Source organism: Hyla sarda, chromosome 3 (assembly GCF_029499605.1).
Source record: "Hyla sarda isolate aHylSar1 chromosome 3, aHylSar1.hap1, whole genome shotgun sequence".
NCBI lineage: Eukaryota > Metazoa > Chordata > Amphibia > Anura > Hylidae > Hyla > Hyla sarda.
In genome coordinates this window covers 314,958,098-314,973,232 of record NC_079191.1, presented here as the reverse complement: position 1 = coordinate 314,973,232, position 15,135 = coordinate 314,958,098, and the positions used below count along the sequence as shown (strand labels likewise).

At 39.2% G+C, this 15,135-nt stretch overlaps 1 protein-coding gene across 4 annotated transcripts in view; it reads right to left on the bottom strand.

Annotated features, from left to right (window-relative positions):
• SYNJ2 (synaptojanin 2) overlaps window positions 1–15,135 on the bottom strand; it is a 153,353-nt gene that overhangs the window by 43,569 nt on the left and 94,649 nt on the right. For all 4 annotated transcript variants that reach the window (XM_056567094.1, XM_056567091.1, XM_056567092.1 and 1 more), the window contains 8 exons: window positions 13,227–13,308; window positions 12,634–12,786; window positions 10,478–10,643; window positions 8,074–8,265; window positions 4,379–4,463; window positions 2,360–2,500; window positions 1,843–2,035; window positions 1,503–1,661 (listed from right to left, as the gene is read on the bottom strand). In XM_056567094.1, the coding sequence (XP_056423069.1) occupies window positions 1,503–1,661; window positions 1,843–2,035; window positions 2,360–2,500; window positions 4,379–4,463; window positions 8,074–8,265; window positions 10,478–10,643; window positions 12,634–12,786; window positions 13,227–13,308 (1,171 nt within the window). The remainder of the gene's footprint in view (window positions 1–1,502; window positions 1,662–1,842; window positions 2,036–2,359; window positions 2,501–4,378; window positions 4,464–8,073; window positions 8,266–10,477; window positions 10,644–12,633; window positions 12,787–13,226; window positions 13,309–15,135) is intronic.

Below are 15,135 nucleotides of genomic sequence, written 5' to 3'. Positions count from 1 at the left end.
TCATTTCACTTCCACATCCAACTTTAACAAAAAGTCGTCAAACACCTGTGGGTGGTTCAGGCTCACTGTACCCCTTTTTACTTTCTTTGACAGGTGTAGTTTCCAAAATAGTATGCAGTGTTGTTGTTTTTTTGCTGTTGTGGCACCATAGGGGCTTCCTGAATGCAACATGCCCCCCCAAAAACCATTTCAGCAAAATTTGCTTTCCAAAAGCAAAATGTGACTCTTCTTCTGAGCATTGTAGTTCGCCCGCAGAGCATTTTACATCATAACATGGGGTATTTCCATATTCAGAAGAGATAGGGTTACAAATTTTGGTGGGCATTTTCTCCCATTACCCTTTATAAAAATGGTAAATTTGGGGGGAAAAATGTACTTTAGTGAAATTTTTTTATTTTTTTATTTACACATCCGACTTTAACAAAAAGTCGTCAAACACCTGTGGGGTGTTAAGGCTCACTGAACAACTTGTTTCGTGCCTTGAGGGGTTTAGTTTCCAAAATGGTATGCCCTGTGGTTTTTTTTCTGCTGTTCTGGCACTATAGGGGCTTCCTAAATGTGACATGCCCCCCAAAAACAATTTCAGAAAAACTCACTCTCCAAAATCCCATTGTCGCTCCTTTCCTTCTGAGTGCTCTACTGCGCCCGCCGAACACTTAACATACACATATGAGGCATTTCCTTACTCGAGAGAAATTGGGTTACAAATTTTGAGGGGATTTTTCTCCTTTTACCCCTTGTAAAAATTCAAAAACTGGGTCTACAAGAACATGCGAGTGTAAAAAAATGAAGATTTAGAATTTTCTCTATTCTATTCTCTTCATTTTGCGGCTATTCCTGTGAAACACCTAAAGTGTTAACACACTTACTGAATGTCATTTTGAATACTTTGAGGGGTGCAGTTTTTATAATGGGGTCATTTGTGGGGTATTTCTAATAAGAAAGCCCTTCAAATCTACTTCAAACCTGAACTGGTCGATGAAAAATTCTAATTTTGAAAATTTTGTGAAAAATTGGAAAATTGCTGCTGAACTTTGAAGCCCTCTAATGTCTTCCAAAAGTAAAAACATGTCAACTTTATGATGCAAACATAAAGTAGACATATTGTATTTGTGAATCAAAATATAATTTATTTGGAATGTCTATTTTCCTTACAAGCAGAGAGCTTCAAAGTTAGAAAAATGCAAAATGTAAAAATTTTTCATCAAATTTTGGAATTTTTCACCAAGAAATGATACAAGTATAGACAAAATTTTGCCACTAACATAAAGTAGACTATGAAAGGTAAAAGCATCCCAGAGTTATTAATGCTTAAAGTGAAAGTGGTCAGATGTGCAAAACAACGCTCTGGGCCTACAGTGAAAATTGGCCTGGTCCTTAAGGGGTTAAATGGGTTTATTTAACTTTGTTGTTTGTCTGTGTGTTTACTTCTGATATATGACATGACAAGATCTGACAAGATGTACACAGAACCTAACCTATGCCATTTAGATCAAACATACTTTTCCATTGGACTTTTGAAGCTGAAGTTGGTCAAACTCAAGTAGTTTCTTCCAGTCCTGACGCTTGATAAAGTAGAACACTTCTTCATATGTGAGGTCCAGCCGGTAATTAAAGTCTCCACACCAGAACACGTAATCATGTGAAAAGACATTTCTGCCCTGTGTAAACAAAGGAATGAAAATTCTAAAAAAAAAAAAAAAAAATATTCTACTACAAATGTGAAGCATCTACAGTTATTTTTATTTTCAAGTATTTAATTTTAAAAGAAATAAAACTGATTTTGTTAGAGAATGCTGGGAAAGGTTTCACTTATGATCAGAATATACTGAGAGCACTTACCAAGGGAAAACTTAATTTCTGGGTGATCTCTTTGTAATCCTCATTTCTTTCTTTTACCTGGGATTGTCCAGCAGTAAAGTGACTACATATAAAGCAAAAACTAGTACTGTAGAACTGGAAACGCACAGCCACTGCTCCTTTGTTCCCGGTTTTGCCTCCCATACCAGTCTTTACAGTATCCACTGCCAGTTCTCTGTCACAAGAAATAATAATTTATATAGCTTCAACATATTCTTCATCACTGCACACAGTGTCAATGTTCACCTCTTGTCCCCAAGGGGGTTCACAATCAACCTATCAGTATGTTTTTGGAGTCTGTGGAAACTATAATTCACAGAGAACTCACAAACATGGGGAGACACATGAACTCTATGCAAATTTTCTTGGTCAGATTACAATTCAAGGCCCCAATGCTGGCAATAAAACATATTAGTTAGATAATAAATAGCATCATGATAACCCTCAGTGTTTGACACTGTATACAACAAAGAACATACATGTTATGTGAATACACTACCTGATGAAAGGCATGTGGTATGGCCGAACAAAAATAAAAAGGCAGACTCCAACAAGTTGCGCAGAGGTCAACATTATGTACCGATAAGATCTGGAGATGGCCTTCTGTATCTGCTCAGACCATACTTTTCTATTTTTAGTGCTGCAAATAAATTGAGCAATATTTAGATTTTTATGACATTCTAAATAGATCAGTGCTTTATACAAAACATTACGCTTATACAGATCAACACAGACCACAACATTAAGACTTTAACTGCTCATACTGCCAAAAAATGCCAAAGAAAAACATTCCCTTCTCAATAAAATCAAAATACAGATGGCTTTTATATCAATACATCCAGAAGAATTGAAACTTCCCAAAGGCCAAACTTGTGGCCAAATGTCAGTATTTTGTCATGTTAAGGCAACTGTGAATGGTTTTGAACTGAGAGAACCTCCTGTCCAGGGAGAGAAAAAAAATTCTCTCTTTTTCCATAAGCAGTTCTTTTTATTAGGTTTGTTGAGTATTTCATCTCCATCCTACTCGTGTCAGAGGGGAGGAGTGGGCGAGTTGCAATACCAGACCACGGATTAGAGTGCTGCTATTTTGGAGGTGAGGGGGAAGGTGGCTCCAGGAATGTAGGAATGCAAAATGAAAGAAGATGCCCAGCACGGTGTCTCAGGAAAAACAATTTCACTTTATTGTGGGATCACATGAAACACAGGTTTCAGGTAAAAGGTGACTCGTTTCGGCTAGTTGGTCTAGCCTTAGTCAAAGGAATGTGGGAAGTACACTTGGACAGGTATAGAGGGGGAGTTCAAAGACAGGAATGTGGGAAGTAGGTTAGGAAGGAGACCCATGCAACATGGCTGGTGAGGCTGGGTAACTTTATGGGTAGGGTCACACTTAGTGTATACGCTGCGTGCCTTAGGAGGTGGGCCCACAAGTCCAAGTCACGTCAGAGCGCTGGCCCCGCCTCCCAACCCAAATGCACACAGGGCTGTGGTGGAGAAGCCCCGTATGTCTGCCTGTAGCAAAATATGCTGCTGAATTTCCACTGGATTTTCTGAAGCAGAGTATACGCTATGTGTTACCCTATCTTAGAGAGTTTGACAATAACTTTTGGGGATGAAGTTAACAAAAAGGGTGACCAGAGATTGAGGAGGGGATAAGTGGTCAGGCTAGGAAGGGCTTAGGGCTTATATGGCAAGGGAGAGGTCAGATTGGTCATGTGGCAAGAGGAGTTTCCCACCCTCCTATTTGTGCTTTATACAGTTTTGTATATGGCAACATTGTGACAAAAGTGGTGCTGGTTTTTCAGCTACAGGAAGCCTATCACAGGCTTAATGAGTGGGGATAGGGGGGTAAAACTAGTATTCGGTAGTTCTTAATTTAGATAGGCTTGGGTATTATGAAAAGTTGGTACACACTTATGTTACTTTCACACTGCTGTTGCACCCCTTACTTAAATGGCTGCTAGGATCTTTTTTTTTCTCTTTTCAGCCATTAACGGCAGTTATCGGGATGAGGCACAATGGGCAATAACGGGCCCCGTTGAATCCCATTTATTATAATTGAATCCTTCGGGCAGTTATTTTGTAGCGGGAGAAAAAGATGACGCTTGCAGTAATTTTTCTCCCCACTATTCCCCCTGGCTCCCGCGACATCCGTCACACTGCAGTGTCCTAACGGCAGTGTGAAAGAAGCTTTAAATGTGTTATTCAAGCAAAGGTGGAAAAAGTTGGCTGTAAGGCCTAGTGCCTACATAGTGCTGAATCTGAGCAGGTGTCTGCTGGCTTCACAGTGAGGTGTTGCTACTTATTTTCCTCTTCAATTGTATAATTTTTTGTTCAGTAAAGTATGGTTGATTCCACAGACTTGCCATATCAGATTTTTGAATATTTCAATGAGGTTGTCTCAGGAGACATTTTTTATCTCTTGTTCATGACTTGAACAGTTATATTGATACAATAGTAATGAAATTCCCAAATCATTTTCACAGCATTCTCTTTCTGGAGATTCATAACTATGGCTAACCTTGCACTAACAATATTTCCTGCATTCAGTTCAACCATTTCCTCAAATCCTACAGCAAATATGTCTGGAGGGCCACATTCGTCATCTGTAAGACAAAACAATAAAATATTCCTTTCAAATAATTACTTGCTTAGTATAAGAAAGTTGCAAAAAAAAAATGAAACAACACGCCCAAGGTGGTATAGAAAACCCCACTCACACATAAGGGCAATTATTTGCATAGATGTATAGGCATGTACTATTTTTTTTAGCAAATATGATTAAAAACAATAAAATATGCAGAAAAATAGACATGAAACACAAAGCCATTTTTGCATTGGAATTTTTTCACATGCAGATTGTAAAATGTTTTATTGTTAATCTATTACATAATAAGCCTAATTTATCCAATGTTATTAATACTATACCAAAGAACAGAGACTAGAAGGTCTAGGAAACTCATAACTTTCTATAAAAATAGAGCATAAACACAAAACGGCAAAGGAAAGCAACATTATAGGATGTTCCAGTCTAATTTGTATGTGAATCTGTTTTGCTATTTTGTAAATTAAATTATATGGAACCTGTCACATTAAGCTCCCAGTCTGATCTACCAGTGTCATGTTATAGAACTGGAGGGGCAGAGCAGAATTATATATAGCTTTTGGAAAAAAAACAGATTTAGTATAATACACTGCTCAAAAAATTAAAGGGAACCCTTAAACAACAAAATGTAACTCCAAGTCAATCACACTTCTGTGAAATCACACTGTCCACTCAGGAAGCAACACTGATTGACAATCAATTTCACTTGCTGTTGTACAAATGGAACAGACAACAGGTGGAAATTATAGGCAATTAGCAAGACACCCCCAATAAAGGAGTGGTTCTGCATGTGGTGACCACAGAATACTTCACAGTTCCTATGCTTCCTGGCTGATGTTTCGGTCACTTTTGAATGCTGGCAGTGCTTTTACTCTAGTGGTAGCATGAGACGTGCAGCTCATCCAAGATGGCACATCAATGCGAGCTGTGGCAGGTAGGTTTGCTGTGTCTGTCAAGATAGTGTCCAGAGCATGGAGGCGCTACCAGGAGACAGGCAGTACATCAGAAGACGTGGAGGAGGCAGTAGACCGCAACAACCCAGCAGCAGGACCGCTTCCTCCGTGCCAGGAGAAGCACTGCCACAGCCCTGCAAAATGACCTCCAGCAGACCACAAATGTGCATGTGTCCACTCAAACTATCAGAAACTGACTCCATGAGGGTGCTATGGGGGTCCGACATCCACAGATGCATTTGGCATTTGCCAGAAAACACCAAGATTGGCAATTTCGCCACTGGCGCCCTGTGCTCTTCACAGATGAAAGCAGGTTCACACTGAATACGTGACAGAGCCTGGAGAGGCCATGGAGAACGTTCTGCTGCCTGCAACATCCTCCAGCATGACCGGTTTGGCGGTAGGTCAGTAATGGTTTGGGGTGGAATTTCTTTGGGGGCCGCACAGACCTCCATGTGCTTGCCAGAGGTAGCCTGACTGCCATTAGGTACCGAGATGAGATCCTCAGACCCCTTGTGAGACCAAATGCTGGTGCAGTTTGGCCCTGGGTTCCTCCTAATGCAAGACAATGCTAAACCTCATGTGGCTGGAGTGTGTCAGCAGTTCCTGCAAGAGGAAGGCATTGATGCTATAGACTGGCCCGCCCTTTTTCCAGACCTGAATCCGATTGAGCACATTTGGGACATCATGTCTCGCTCCATCCACCAACGTCACGTTGCCCCATGAACTGTCCAGGAGTTGGCGGATGCCACCTCATCAGGAGCATGCCCTGGCATTGTAGGGAGGTCATATTGAGGCCACCCACACACTACTGAACCTCATTTTGACTTGTTTTAAGCGCATTACAGCAAAGTTGGATCAGCCTGTAGTGTGGTTTTCCACTTTGAATTTGAATGTGACTATATTCAGACCTCCTAAATTTGATTTCACTTGAATGTGCTGACAACAAAATCACACAAAAATGATCAACTATGTAAAGACAAAAGTATTTCATACAATTAGTTCATTCATTCAGTTCTAGGATGTGTTATCTTAGTGTTCCCTTTATTCTTTTTGAGCAGTGTATGTAACTTATTGATTGAATTCCTTGTTCTCTATGCATAGAAGTCTAGTGAGCAGTCCTCATCAGTGACTCTCTGTATACATGTTCTAAAAGGAATGGATGCAAATTATTTAAGGGGTATTCCAGGCAAAACCTTTTTTTTATATATATCAACTGGCTCCGGAAAGTTAAACAGATTTGTAAATTACTTCTATTAAAAAATCTTAATCCTTCCAATAGTTATTAGCTTCTGAAGTTTTCTGTCTAACTGCTCAATGATGTCACGTCCCGGGAGCTGTGCATGATGGGAGAATATCCCCATAGGAACTGCACAGCTCCCGGGACGTGAGTCATCAGAGAGCAGTTAGACAGAAAACAACAACTCAACTTCAGAAGCTAATAACTATTGGAAAGATTAAGATTTTTTAATAGAAGAAATTTTCAAATCTGTTTAACTTTCCAGAGCTAGTTGATATATATAAAAAAAAAAAAGTTTTGGCCTGGAATACCCCTTTAAGTAAGAATGCCCACTTGACTCAAACATAAAACGATCAAGTATCCTAATCAATGTAATATAAGTTTTGATCGGTTGGAGACTGAGCGTTCCAGACCTTACCAATTGGTAGAACGATCCATGAGAAGCACACCACTGTGCGCTTATCTCTCTGGCTTCCTGCAATCTATGTCCAGTTGCACTAGCTGGCTTACATAAACTTGGAATGGACACTAAGGGTACAATTGGTCATGCAAAGCACAATCCCTACTATGGGTCTTTAAAAGTGTTAGGGTTCTTAGAAAACAAAGAGAAAAAAAATGAAAATGATAAAATGAAGTTGTTTGTGTCCGTAAGGGGTTAAGCTTTTTGAAATAGACTTTGGCATCTTGAATAACTAGATTACTGTATGGCATACCATCACTCCTTGAGATCAGCAATGCAATTCAGCAACACGCAGCACTTAAAGGGGTACTCCGATGGAAAAAAAAGGTTTTCAAATCAGCTGGTGACAAAAAGTTAAACAGATTTGTAAACTAGCTGCTGCTGCATACTACAGATATACTACAGATAAATTTGTGAAGTTCTTTCCAATATGACCCCAGTGCTCTCTGCTGACACCTCTGTCTGTGTCAGGAACTGTCCAGAGCAGGAGAGGTTTTCTATGGGGATTTGCTTCTAATCTGGACAGTTCCTGACACGGGCAGAGGTGTCAGCAGAGAACACTGTGGTCAGACTGAAAAGAACTTCACAATTTTCTCTGTAGCATTCAGCAGCTGATAAGTAATGGAAGGCTTCAGATTTTGAAATAGAAGTAATTTACAATTTTTTTTTACTTTCTGGCACCAGTTGATTTGAAAACATTTGTTTTCCCACTCGTTTGCACTGGACTTCCCCTTTAACACAGCCACTTTTCCTTTCAGTTTGAAATTGGCTGTGCTGTGGTAATTTCCCCTAGCAGTGTATTGTTCAGACAAATGTACCATATGTTGTGCGCCATTTCATTAATTTGATGCACATCAGCACTTTCACAACCAAAAATTATTGACTGTAAAACACGTCCAGCACAGACAGTCATGATAAATTCCCCCTAAATCTCTAAGAGCATGGCAGCTTCACTTACCCTGAAAATCAGGAAGTCCAGATAGTTTAGGAGCATCAAGTAGCCAGTCTGTGAGCTCACTCGTGCTAAGGACATTGCTTCGGAACTGCTTTCCTCCATTTACATTCCAGGTTCCCACAGCAACACGAGTCTTTTTAAAATTTGTAAACTCAAACTGACGTTCTAACATGGACTTTAAAGCACTTGGATTAACTAGAACAGAAACAGTTTAGTGTATTTTTAAGTTAAACAAAATGTTTATTAAGGTCTCCATAAATAATGAAAATTGTGCTGTGTACTGTTAATCATTAGTATTTTATTTTTAGTAAATATTTAAATACTGGCATTACTTAAACATGTCCTGATCAAAATTATATGACTATGTTTCAAAGTATTGCTAAGGCTAAGTTTCCACTTGTTTTTTTTCTGGCAGTTTTTGGATATCTACCACTGCAGTTTTTGAGCCAAAGCCAGAAATGTATTCAAAAGGAATAGGACATATAAAGGAAGAACTTACACTTCTCCTCTATTATGGATCCACCTCCGACTTTGGCTCAAAAACTGCAGTGGCAGATATCCAAAAACTGCCAGAAAAAAAAAAACAAGTGGAAACTTAGCCTTAACGCTATGAATTACTTTTTATGAACTGTGTTTACCTCTAAGAAACATTGGGATACAAACTGTCTGGCCCCTTAGATGCCAGCCATCGAGTAGGCTACACCATAAGGTATGTATGTCCCTAAAGAGGATCTGCAGTCTCTCCGGACAGGTCTATTTTAGTAAATACTTGTACTCACAATAAAATAACAATTCAGGAACATGTTTTCTTATAGCCCATTCTGTTATAATTTCTACTAGATTTTTACTAGAAATGTATAAATAAATGGCCTGTGAGGGTGGATAGCTGCAGAGCTTGGTACCGTCAGCTTGGATTGGAAGGTCTTAGATAGTGTAGAAAAATAGGCAAGTCAGAAGGAGCCAAAAGGCCCAAAATTTATCTTTGCTTTACAAAATAACAATGAACAAGCACTAAACGTCTCCTAACATTTAGCACTTCCTATTGTCTCTCCTGTTATATTTAGAGCACTATGAGTGCTAAATTAAAAAATAATCGCACACAGCGCAAATATACACCGTTTAGTATATTTATATGTGCGTACTTCACTGGGCCACAATACAATATACCTCCCACTAACAAGAGCAACATCATTTCAAGAAACAAAGCAGAACCTTTATACTAATCTTGTAAAACTATGGAACTCTTAAGAGCGAAAAAGAAAATAATGCCTACTGCTTTAACCCGTTAACGACTTCTGAGGTAGCCGGAGGGCTTACTTCTCCTCCTGTGGCTGCTGGACCAGGCTTTATTAATCGAGCACAGAGCACACAGATCAATGTAGTTCTATGGAACTACATTGATGTGTAGGAGGAATCTAATCCTCCTAAAAGTCCTTCAAGTGTAAAAAGAAAGTTGAATAAAAGCAAAAAAATTAAAATAAAACATCCATTAAACCCTTCCATATTAAAAGTTTAAATCACCTGCTTTTCACAAATTCCATATAAAAAATATGTAAACATAATAAAAATAAACATATGTGATATCACCACATGCGGAAATGTCCAAACTTTAATCAAACCGCACAGACAGTGGTGTAAAAATAGTAAAGACCAACATTGTGCATTCTTGGTCACTTTGTACACCCTATAAAAAGAAAAAAAATTTTTTTTTTTTTTTAAACCGATCAAAAAGTCCCATGAAAACAGAAATGGTACCCAATAAAAACTACAGATCATGGCGTGAAAAATTAGCCCTCACACATCCCTGTAAACAGAAGAGCAAAAAATTATATGGGTCAGAAACATACTAATTCTAGCGCATTAGATTATAATATTTTTTAACAGGAATAAAACTAAATCAAACCTATATAAGTTTGATATAATTTTAGTCGTATGGATCTACAGAAAAAGTACTCTGCGTAGAATCGGAAGACCCCAAAAGTTACAAACTGCACTTTTTTTTTCTAATTTAACCCCACAAATATAATTTTTTCTGGTTTCGCTGCAGATTTTGTGATGAAATTATTGCTGTCATTACAAAATAAGATTGGTGGTGCAAAAAAAAAAAATTTGGAAATTGGAAAATTGAAAGAGTTATGATTTTTAGAAGCTGAGGAGGAAAAAAACGAAGGTTCAAAAATGGAAAAATCTGTGGTTGTTAAGGGGTTAAAGCAAACTGGACGGAATAGTTTTCATCCCATAAATTTATAAGTAATCTATATAACCGATTCAGAAAAAGAATTTATTCTTATATAAAGTCACTACAGTAACATCACTTAGAAATGTATTTCTGCTGCACTTCATCAGATTTGGAAGAACAGCTAGAAAGATCTGAATGAAAGAATGGAAATCATTAGATCTATATTACCTAGCAGAGCAGAGCTGTCCATTAACATCCGCCCTTTGTCTGCATACTCATCACTGTAAAAATCTCCCAAGAGTAGCAGATCAATAGCCTCTTGCTTTGCACCATCAAAGAAATTTGTCTGTATTGTCCGAGAAACTGTACGAGCTCCATCTTTAAGTTTTCCAACCTTTGATAAAAAGATATACTATTACACAGTATAAAATTACACTAATAGTAAGTCAAAACAACATTACTTGATATGTTTTTTTAAACTGGTAATCTTTTAAAGGTATTCAGGCCCTATCAGACAGCCTGACGTTTGTCAAATGTGAAGATGTGCAGTCGACAAGCGATCATTTTTAATGTTTCAACATAACTTGATCAGTGACTGAACAAAATGATGGCTGGCACTATTAAACAGGTCAGTCTGTTCAGGTGATAATCGCCCTGTGCAATAAGGTCTTAATATTTAATACCATGCGGATTTGGGATAAATTGCTTAGCACTGGACATCATTTTTAATAGTGGTGATGGTTGTGTGATTAAATACCCCCTTTTATGTAGAAACCAAAGTAAAACCTGACAGGTCTCCTTACAATGGACACCAAGTCATCCAGAGATGTAATACATGGATTCAATTCAATAATGATTCCGCAGAGGAACAGTTTCTTGGACTTCGATGGAAATAAAAACTGACTTTAGAGGTCCTAGGAGTTGGACACTCAAAAACCTACATTGAGCAGAAAGTGCTATTGTTACATGTAGATCAATGACCAGATGTGGGTGCTGTATAAGTGGCAGGGGTCAATGGGGAAAAGAGCTTATGACAGTTTAGGTAACAGCTAAAATTTAAGCTGGATAATATTTAAGAGTGTTTGCTGAAAACATGGTTACCGTATATACTCGAGTATAAGCCGAGTTTTTCTGCACGATTTTCGTGCTGAAAACGCCCCCCTCGGCTTATACTCGAGTGAACTCTCCACCTGTCAAGCCCTTCATCAGTGGTCTTCAACCTGCGGACCTCCAGAAGTTGCAAAACTACAACTCCCAGCAAGCCATCAGCTGTCCGGGCATGCTGGGTGTTGTAGTTTTGAAACCTCTGGAGGTCCGCAGGTTGAAGACCACTGCGGCCTTCGTCATCATCCAGCCCCCCCTTTTGTTTTGTACTCACCTCCCCTCGGCGGGAAGTTAGGGTGAGCTGGTCCGGGCCATCTATGCTGCAGGGACCGTCCGGTGGGGATGGTTCATCGTTGCGGGCTGTTCATGTGCAACGTCCCTGTGCGTCGTCGTCAAGGCAACGTCACTACTCCGGGGCTGGGGTGCGGAGAAGAGGCCCCCCCGGTGAAAACGTACAGCCCGCAACGACTAACCATCCCCACCCGACGGTCCCTGCAGCATAGATGGCCTGGACCAGCTCACCCTAACTTCCCACCGAAGGGAGGAGAGTACAAAATAAAAGGGGGGGGGGGGGGGGCTGGATGATGACGAAGGCCACAGTGGTCTTCAACCTGCGGACCTCCAGAGGTTTCGAAACTACAATTCCCAGGCATGTTGGGAGTTGTAGTTTTGCAACATCTGGAGGTCCCCAGGTTGAAGACCACTGATTAAGGGATTGACAGGCGGTGATGATGAGGAGGGAGGGTCTGGATGATGACGGGGGTCTGGATGATTACATGGGGGGGGGGGGATTATATATTTCCTACCTTAGGCTTATAGTAGAGTCAATTACTTTCCTGGGTTTTTGGGGTAAAATTAGGGGCCTCGGCTAAATATTCGGGTCGGCTTATACTCGAGTATATACGGTATACCCTGCCTTCCAAAGCTACTGATATGCAGCAAAACTATGTAATAATGTGAAACAGATGTAGTTTAAAAACATGACTGGCGGGCGATTGGCTATTATGTTTCTGTGGATGAGAATCTATGTACTGGTGCAGGGACTTCTGTTTCTTGCTGGAGTCCCTGCTCCTGTATGTACTGAGAAGTGATGTGTAATACCACACAACATTTGCTGGGCTGGGTGCACGAGTGAGCAGCAATGCAATACAGTATTGTGAGAGAGTGAGCATGTGTAAAGAGAGAGAGAGATGTATACATTTTTCTCGAGCTAGATGAAGTAGATTTAATTCTGTATCTGCATGATTTGATGGCTTTTTGACGTATCTGAATATACATACATTAGTTTTACCCTCCAGAGCTCTACTGCCTGTATATATCATGCTGAGGTTGTGACCATTAACAGACCACATGGATTTATAAGACTCATCAAAGCGCTCAACAACAGACTTCATATCAACCAGTCCTAGACTTTCAAGCTGGGTCCGTAGAACCTAAATGTGAAAAAGGAAAAATGAGAAGACTAGTATTTTTTACACTGTGCCAAAGCAAGTACATGTTTACAGATAAAATATAAGTCATAGACTCGAATGCCCTATCAATCTGTTATATTATTCAAAAAAAAAGGAAAAACAGAAATAATCCAATACTAAAATCAAAGAGCAGAGAATAAAATGTACTGTTGCAAAGTCCTATATTAAGCTCTGTACTTATTTCACAAAACCAATTAAAATAAGAATTCCACAAATTCCAGACCCTTGCCCTACTAAACAGACATTCATTAGGAGAACAACTGGTCGAATGTAAAACAAACCAAAAACTGCACAAAGTCTCTTAATATATTATCAAGTCTAAAGAACTATTATTCTTTCCAGATAGAAAACAATTATTAAAAGTTTCAATCACAGAGGCCCAATGTATGACAGAAACTTACCTCAAGTGCGATGTAGGCTTGTACACCATTTGTGCGGTGTAAGCAGTCTAGACAATTGATACGAAATGTCCCTTTCTGTAAACTTTTTATAGAAAAAAGAAAAACACTTTTTAGATATTTCTTTAATCTATTTGGTAAAGTATAATGCTAAATTAGTGTTATTAGTTTAGAAGATTAAAAAAAAAAACAAAATAAAACAGCTGAGCTTTACCTACTAAATTTATAAAATGTATAAATATATAGGGTCAATGCAGAGACTTCTTTTTAAATCCTTCTATTTAAAAATCTGAACCCTTCTATTGCTTATCAGCTGCTGTATACTACAGAGGAAGTTGTGTAGTTCTTTCCAGTCTGACCACAGTGCTCTCTGCTGACACCTCTGTCCATGTCAGGAACTGTCCAGAGCAGGAGAGGTTTTCTATGGGGATTTTCTTCTACTCTCGACAGTTCCTGACACTTAGAGGTGTCACCAAAGAGCACGGTGGTCAGAATGGAAAGAACTACACAACTTTCTCTGTAGTATTCAGCAGCTAATAAGAATTGAAAGGCTAAAGATTTTTTAATAGAAGTAATTTACAAATCTGTAACTTTCTGGTACCAGTTTAACTTTTCACTAGAGTATCTCTTTAAGAAGTAGTGATACAATGAAACTCCCTGCCAGAGGAAGTGGTTATGGTGAACTCAATACAACTGGTGAACTTAAAAAGGGGGGTCTGGATGCATTTCTTGAATGTACAAATCTTACAAGTTATAGCTGCTAGATTCTAATGAATTGTCACTGATCTAAGGATTTAAAATTGGAGGCAGAAAGGATTTTTTCCCCTAAAAATTAAGAACATTTGTTGCCTTCCTTTGAATCACCACTGCATGGTTGTAGGATCAACTGGATGAAGATTTGTCTTATTTCAGCATTAACACATTTTTAGAATAGGCATAGGTTTTGTTTTTTTGATTTTTTTTATTGTTGCCTTATAACTCTGTAGCACTTTAAGTGAATCATCAATAAAAACCAGGCACCACCTCATTTCAGTGTACGTCAGGAGGCTTTCACTACATGTGTTCTTATCAAATGACCATTACCATGCTTGTTGTCACTGTCCATATGCACCTTGAGGCAGCTAGGCCCCCTGTTAAAGCAGGTACAATCCATACATTGAGTATGGAGGCATTGTGGTGAGTGCTTCAATCCTGTCTTGTGATTAGATTAACCACATTTGTCACTCAGTACCCCCCCCAGTAGAGATATGAGGGACACTAACAGCTCAGTGATATGTACAGGGCATCAGTCAGTCACATCTGTTGCTTCTCTTGCAGAGCTTCCAACTGGCATTTTTCAGCAGGATAATGCTCACCCAAACATAGTTAGGGAGTTACTGGAAGGTCACTGCCAAAGTACAACACTGCCTTGGCCTGCTCAGTCACCAGATTTATCACCAATCAACCAAGAATGTATGGAACCAGCTGGAACACCAGCGTTGGCAACCCATAAGTTTACAGGATCTACAGGTCCAGCTGCAATATCTGTGGCTAATGTACCACAGGATGCCATATGGAACTTGTATTCAAGCTAGATATGGCCATCAGGGTACTAGTCCTTTCAGTTGTACAGTTTTCCCCAATAAACTTATCCTTTCGCTCTAATATTGTTATCACATATATTATCAGGACAAGTTTCATTCTAATCCCACAACTGCTTCTTGGTGTATTGTATTATTTTTGTGTGAATGAGTATATAACAGCAATGCAGCACTTTGGTGGAGAATGTGAAATAGCTTTCTATTTGCATTGTGGTTTCTCTGCAAGGTGGTGCAGTTAATGCTCCTGTAGTTCCTGGCAACAAAGAACAATGCGGTGAAACTGCAGTTTAAGCTTAAAATGAGATTTGTAAACTTTTTCATCAGGCATCTCA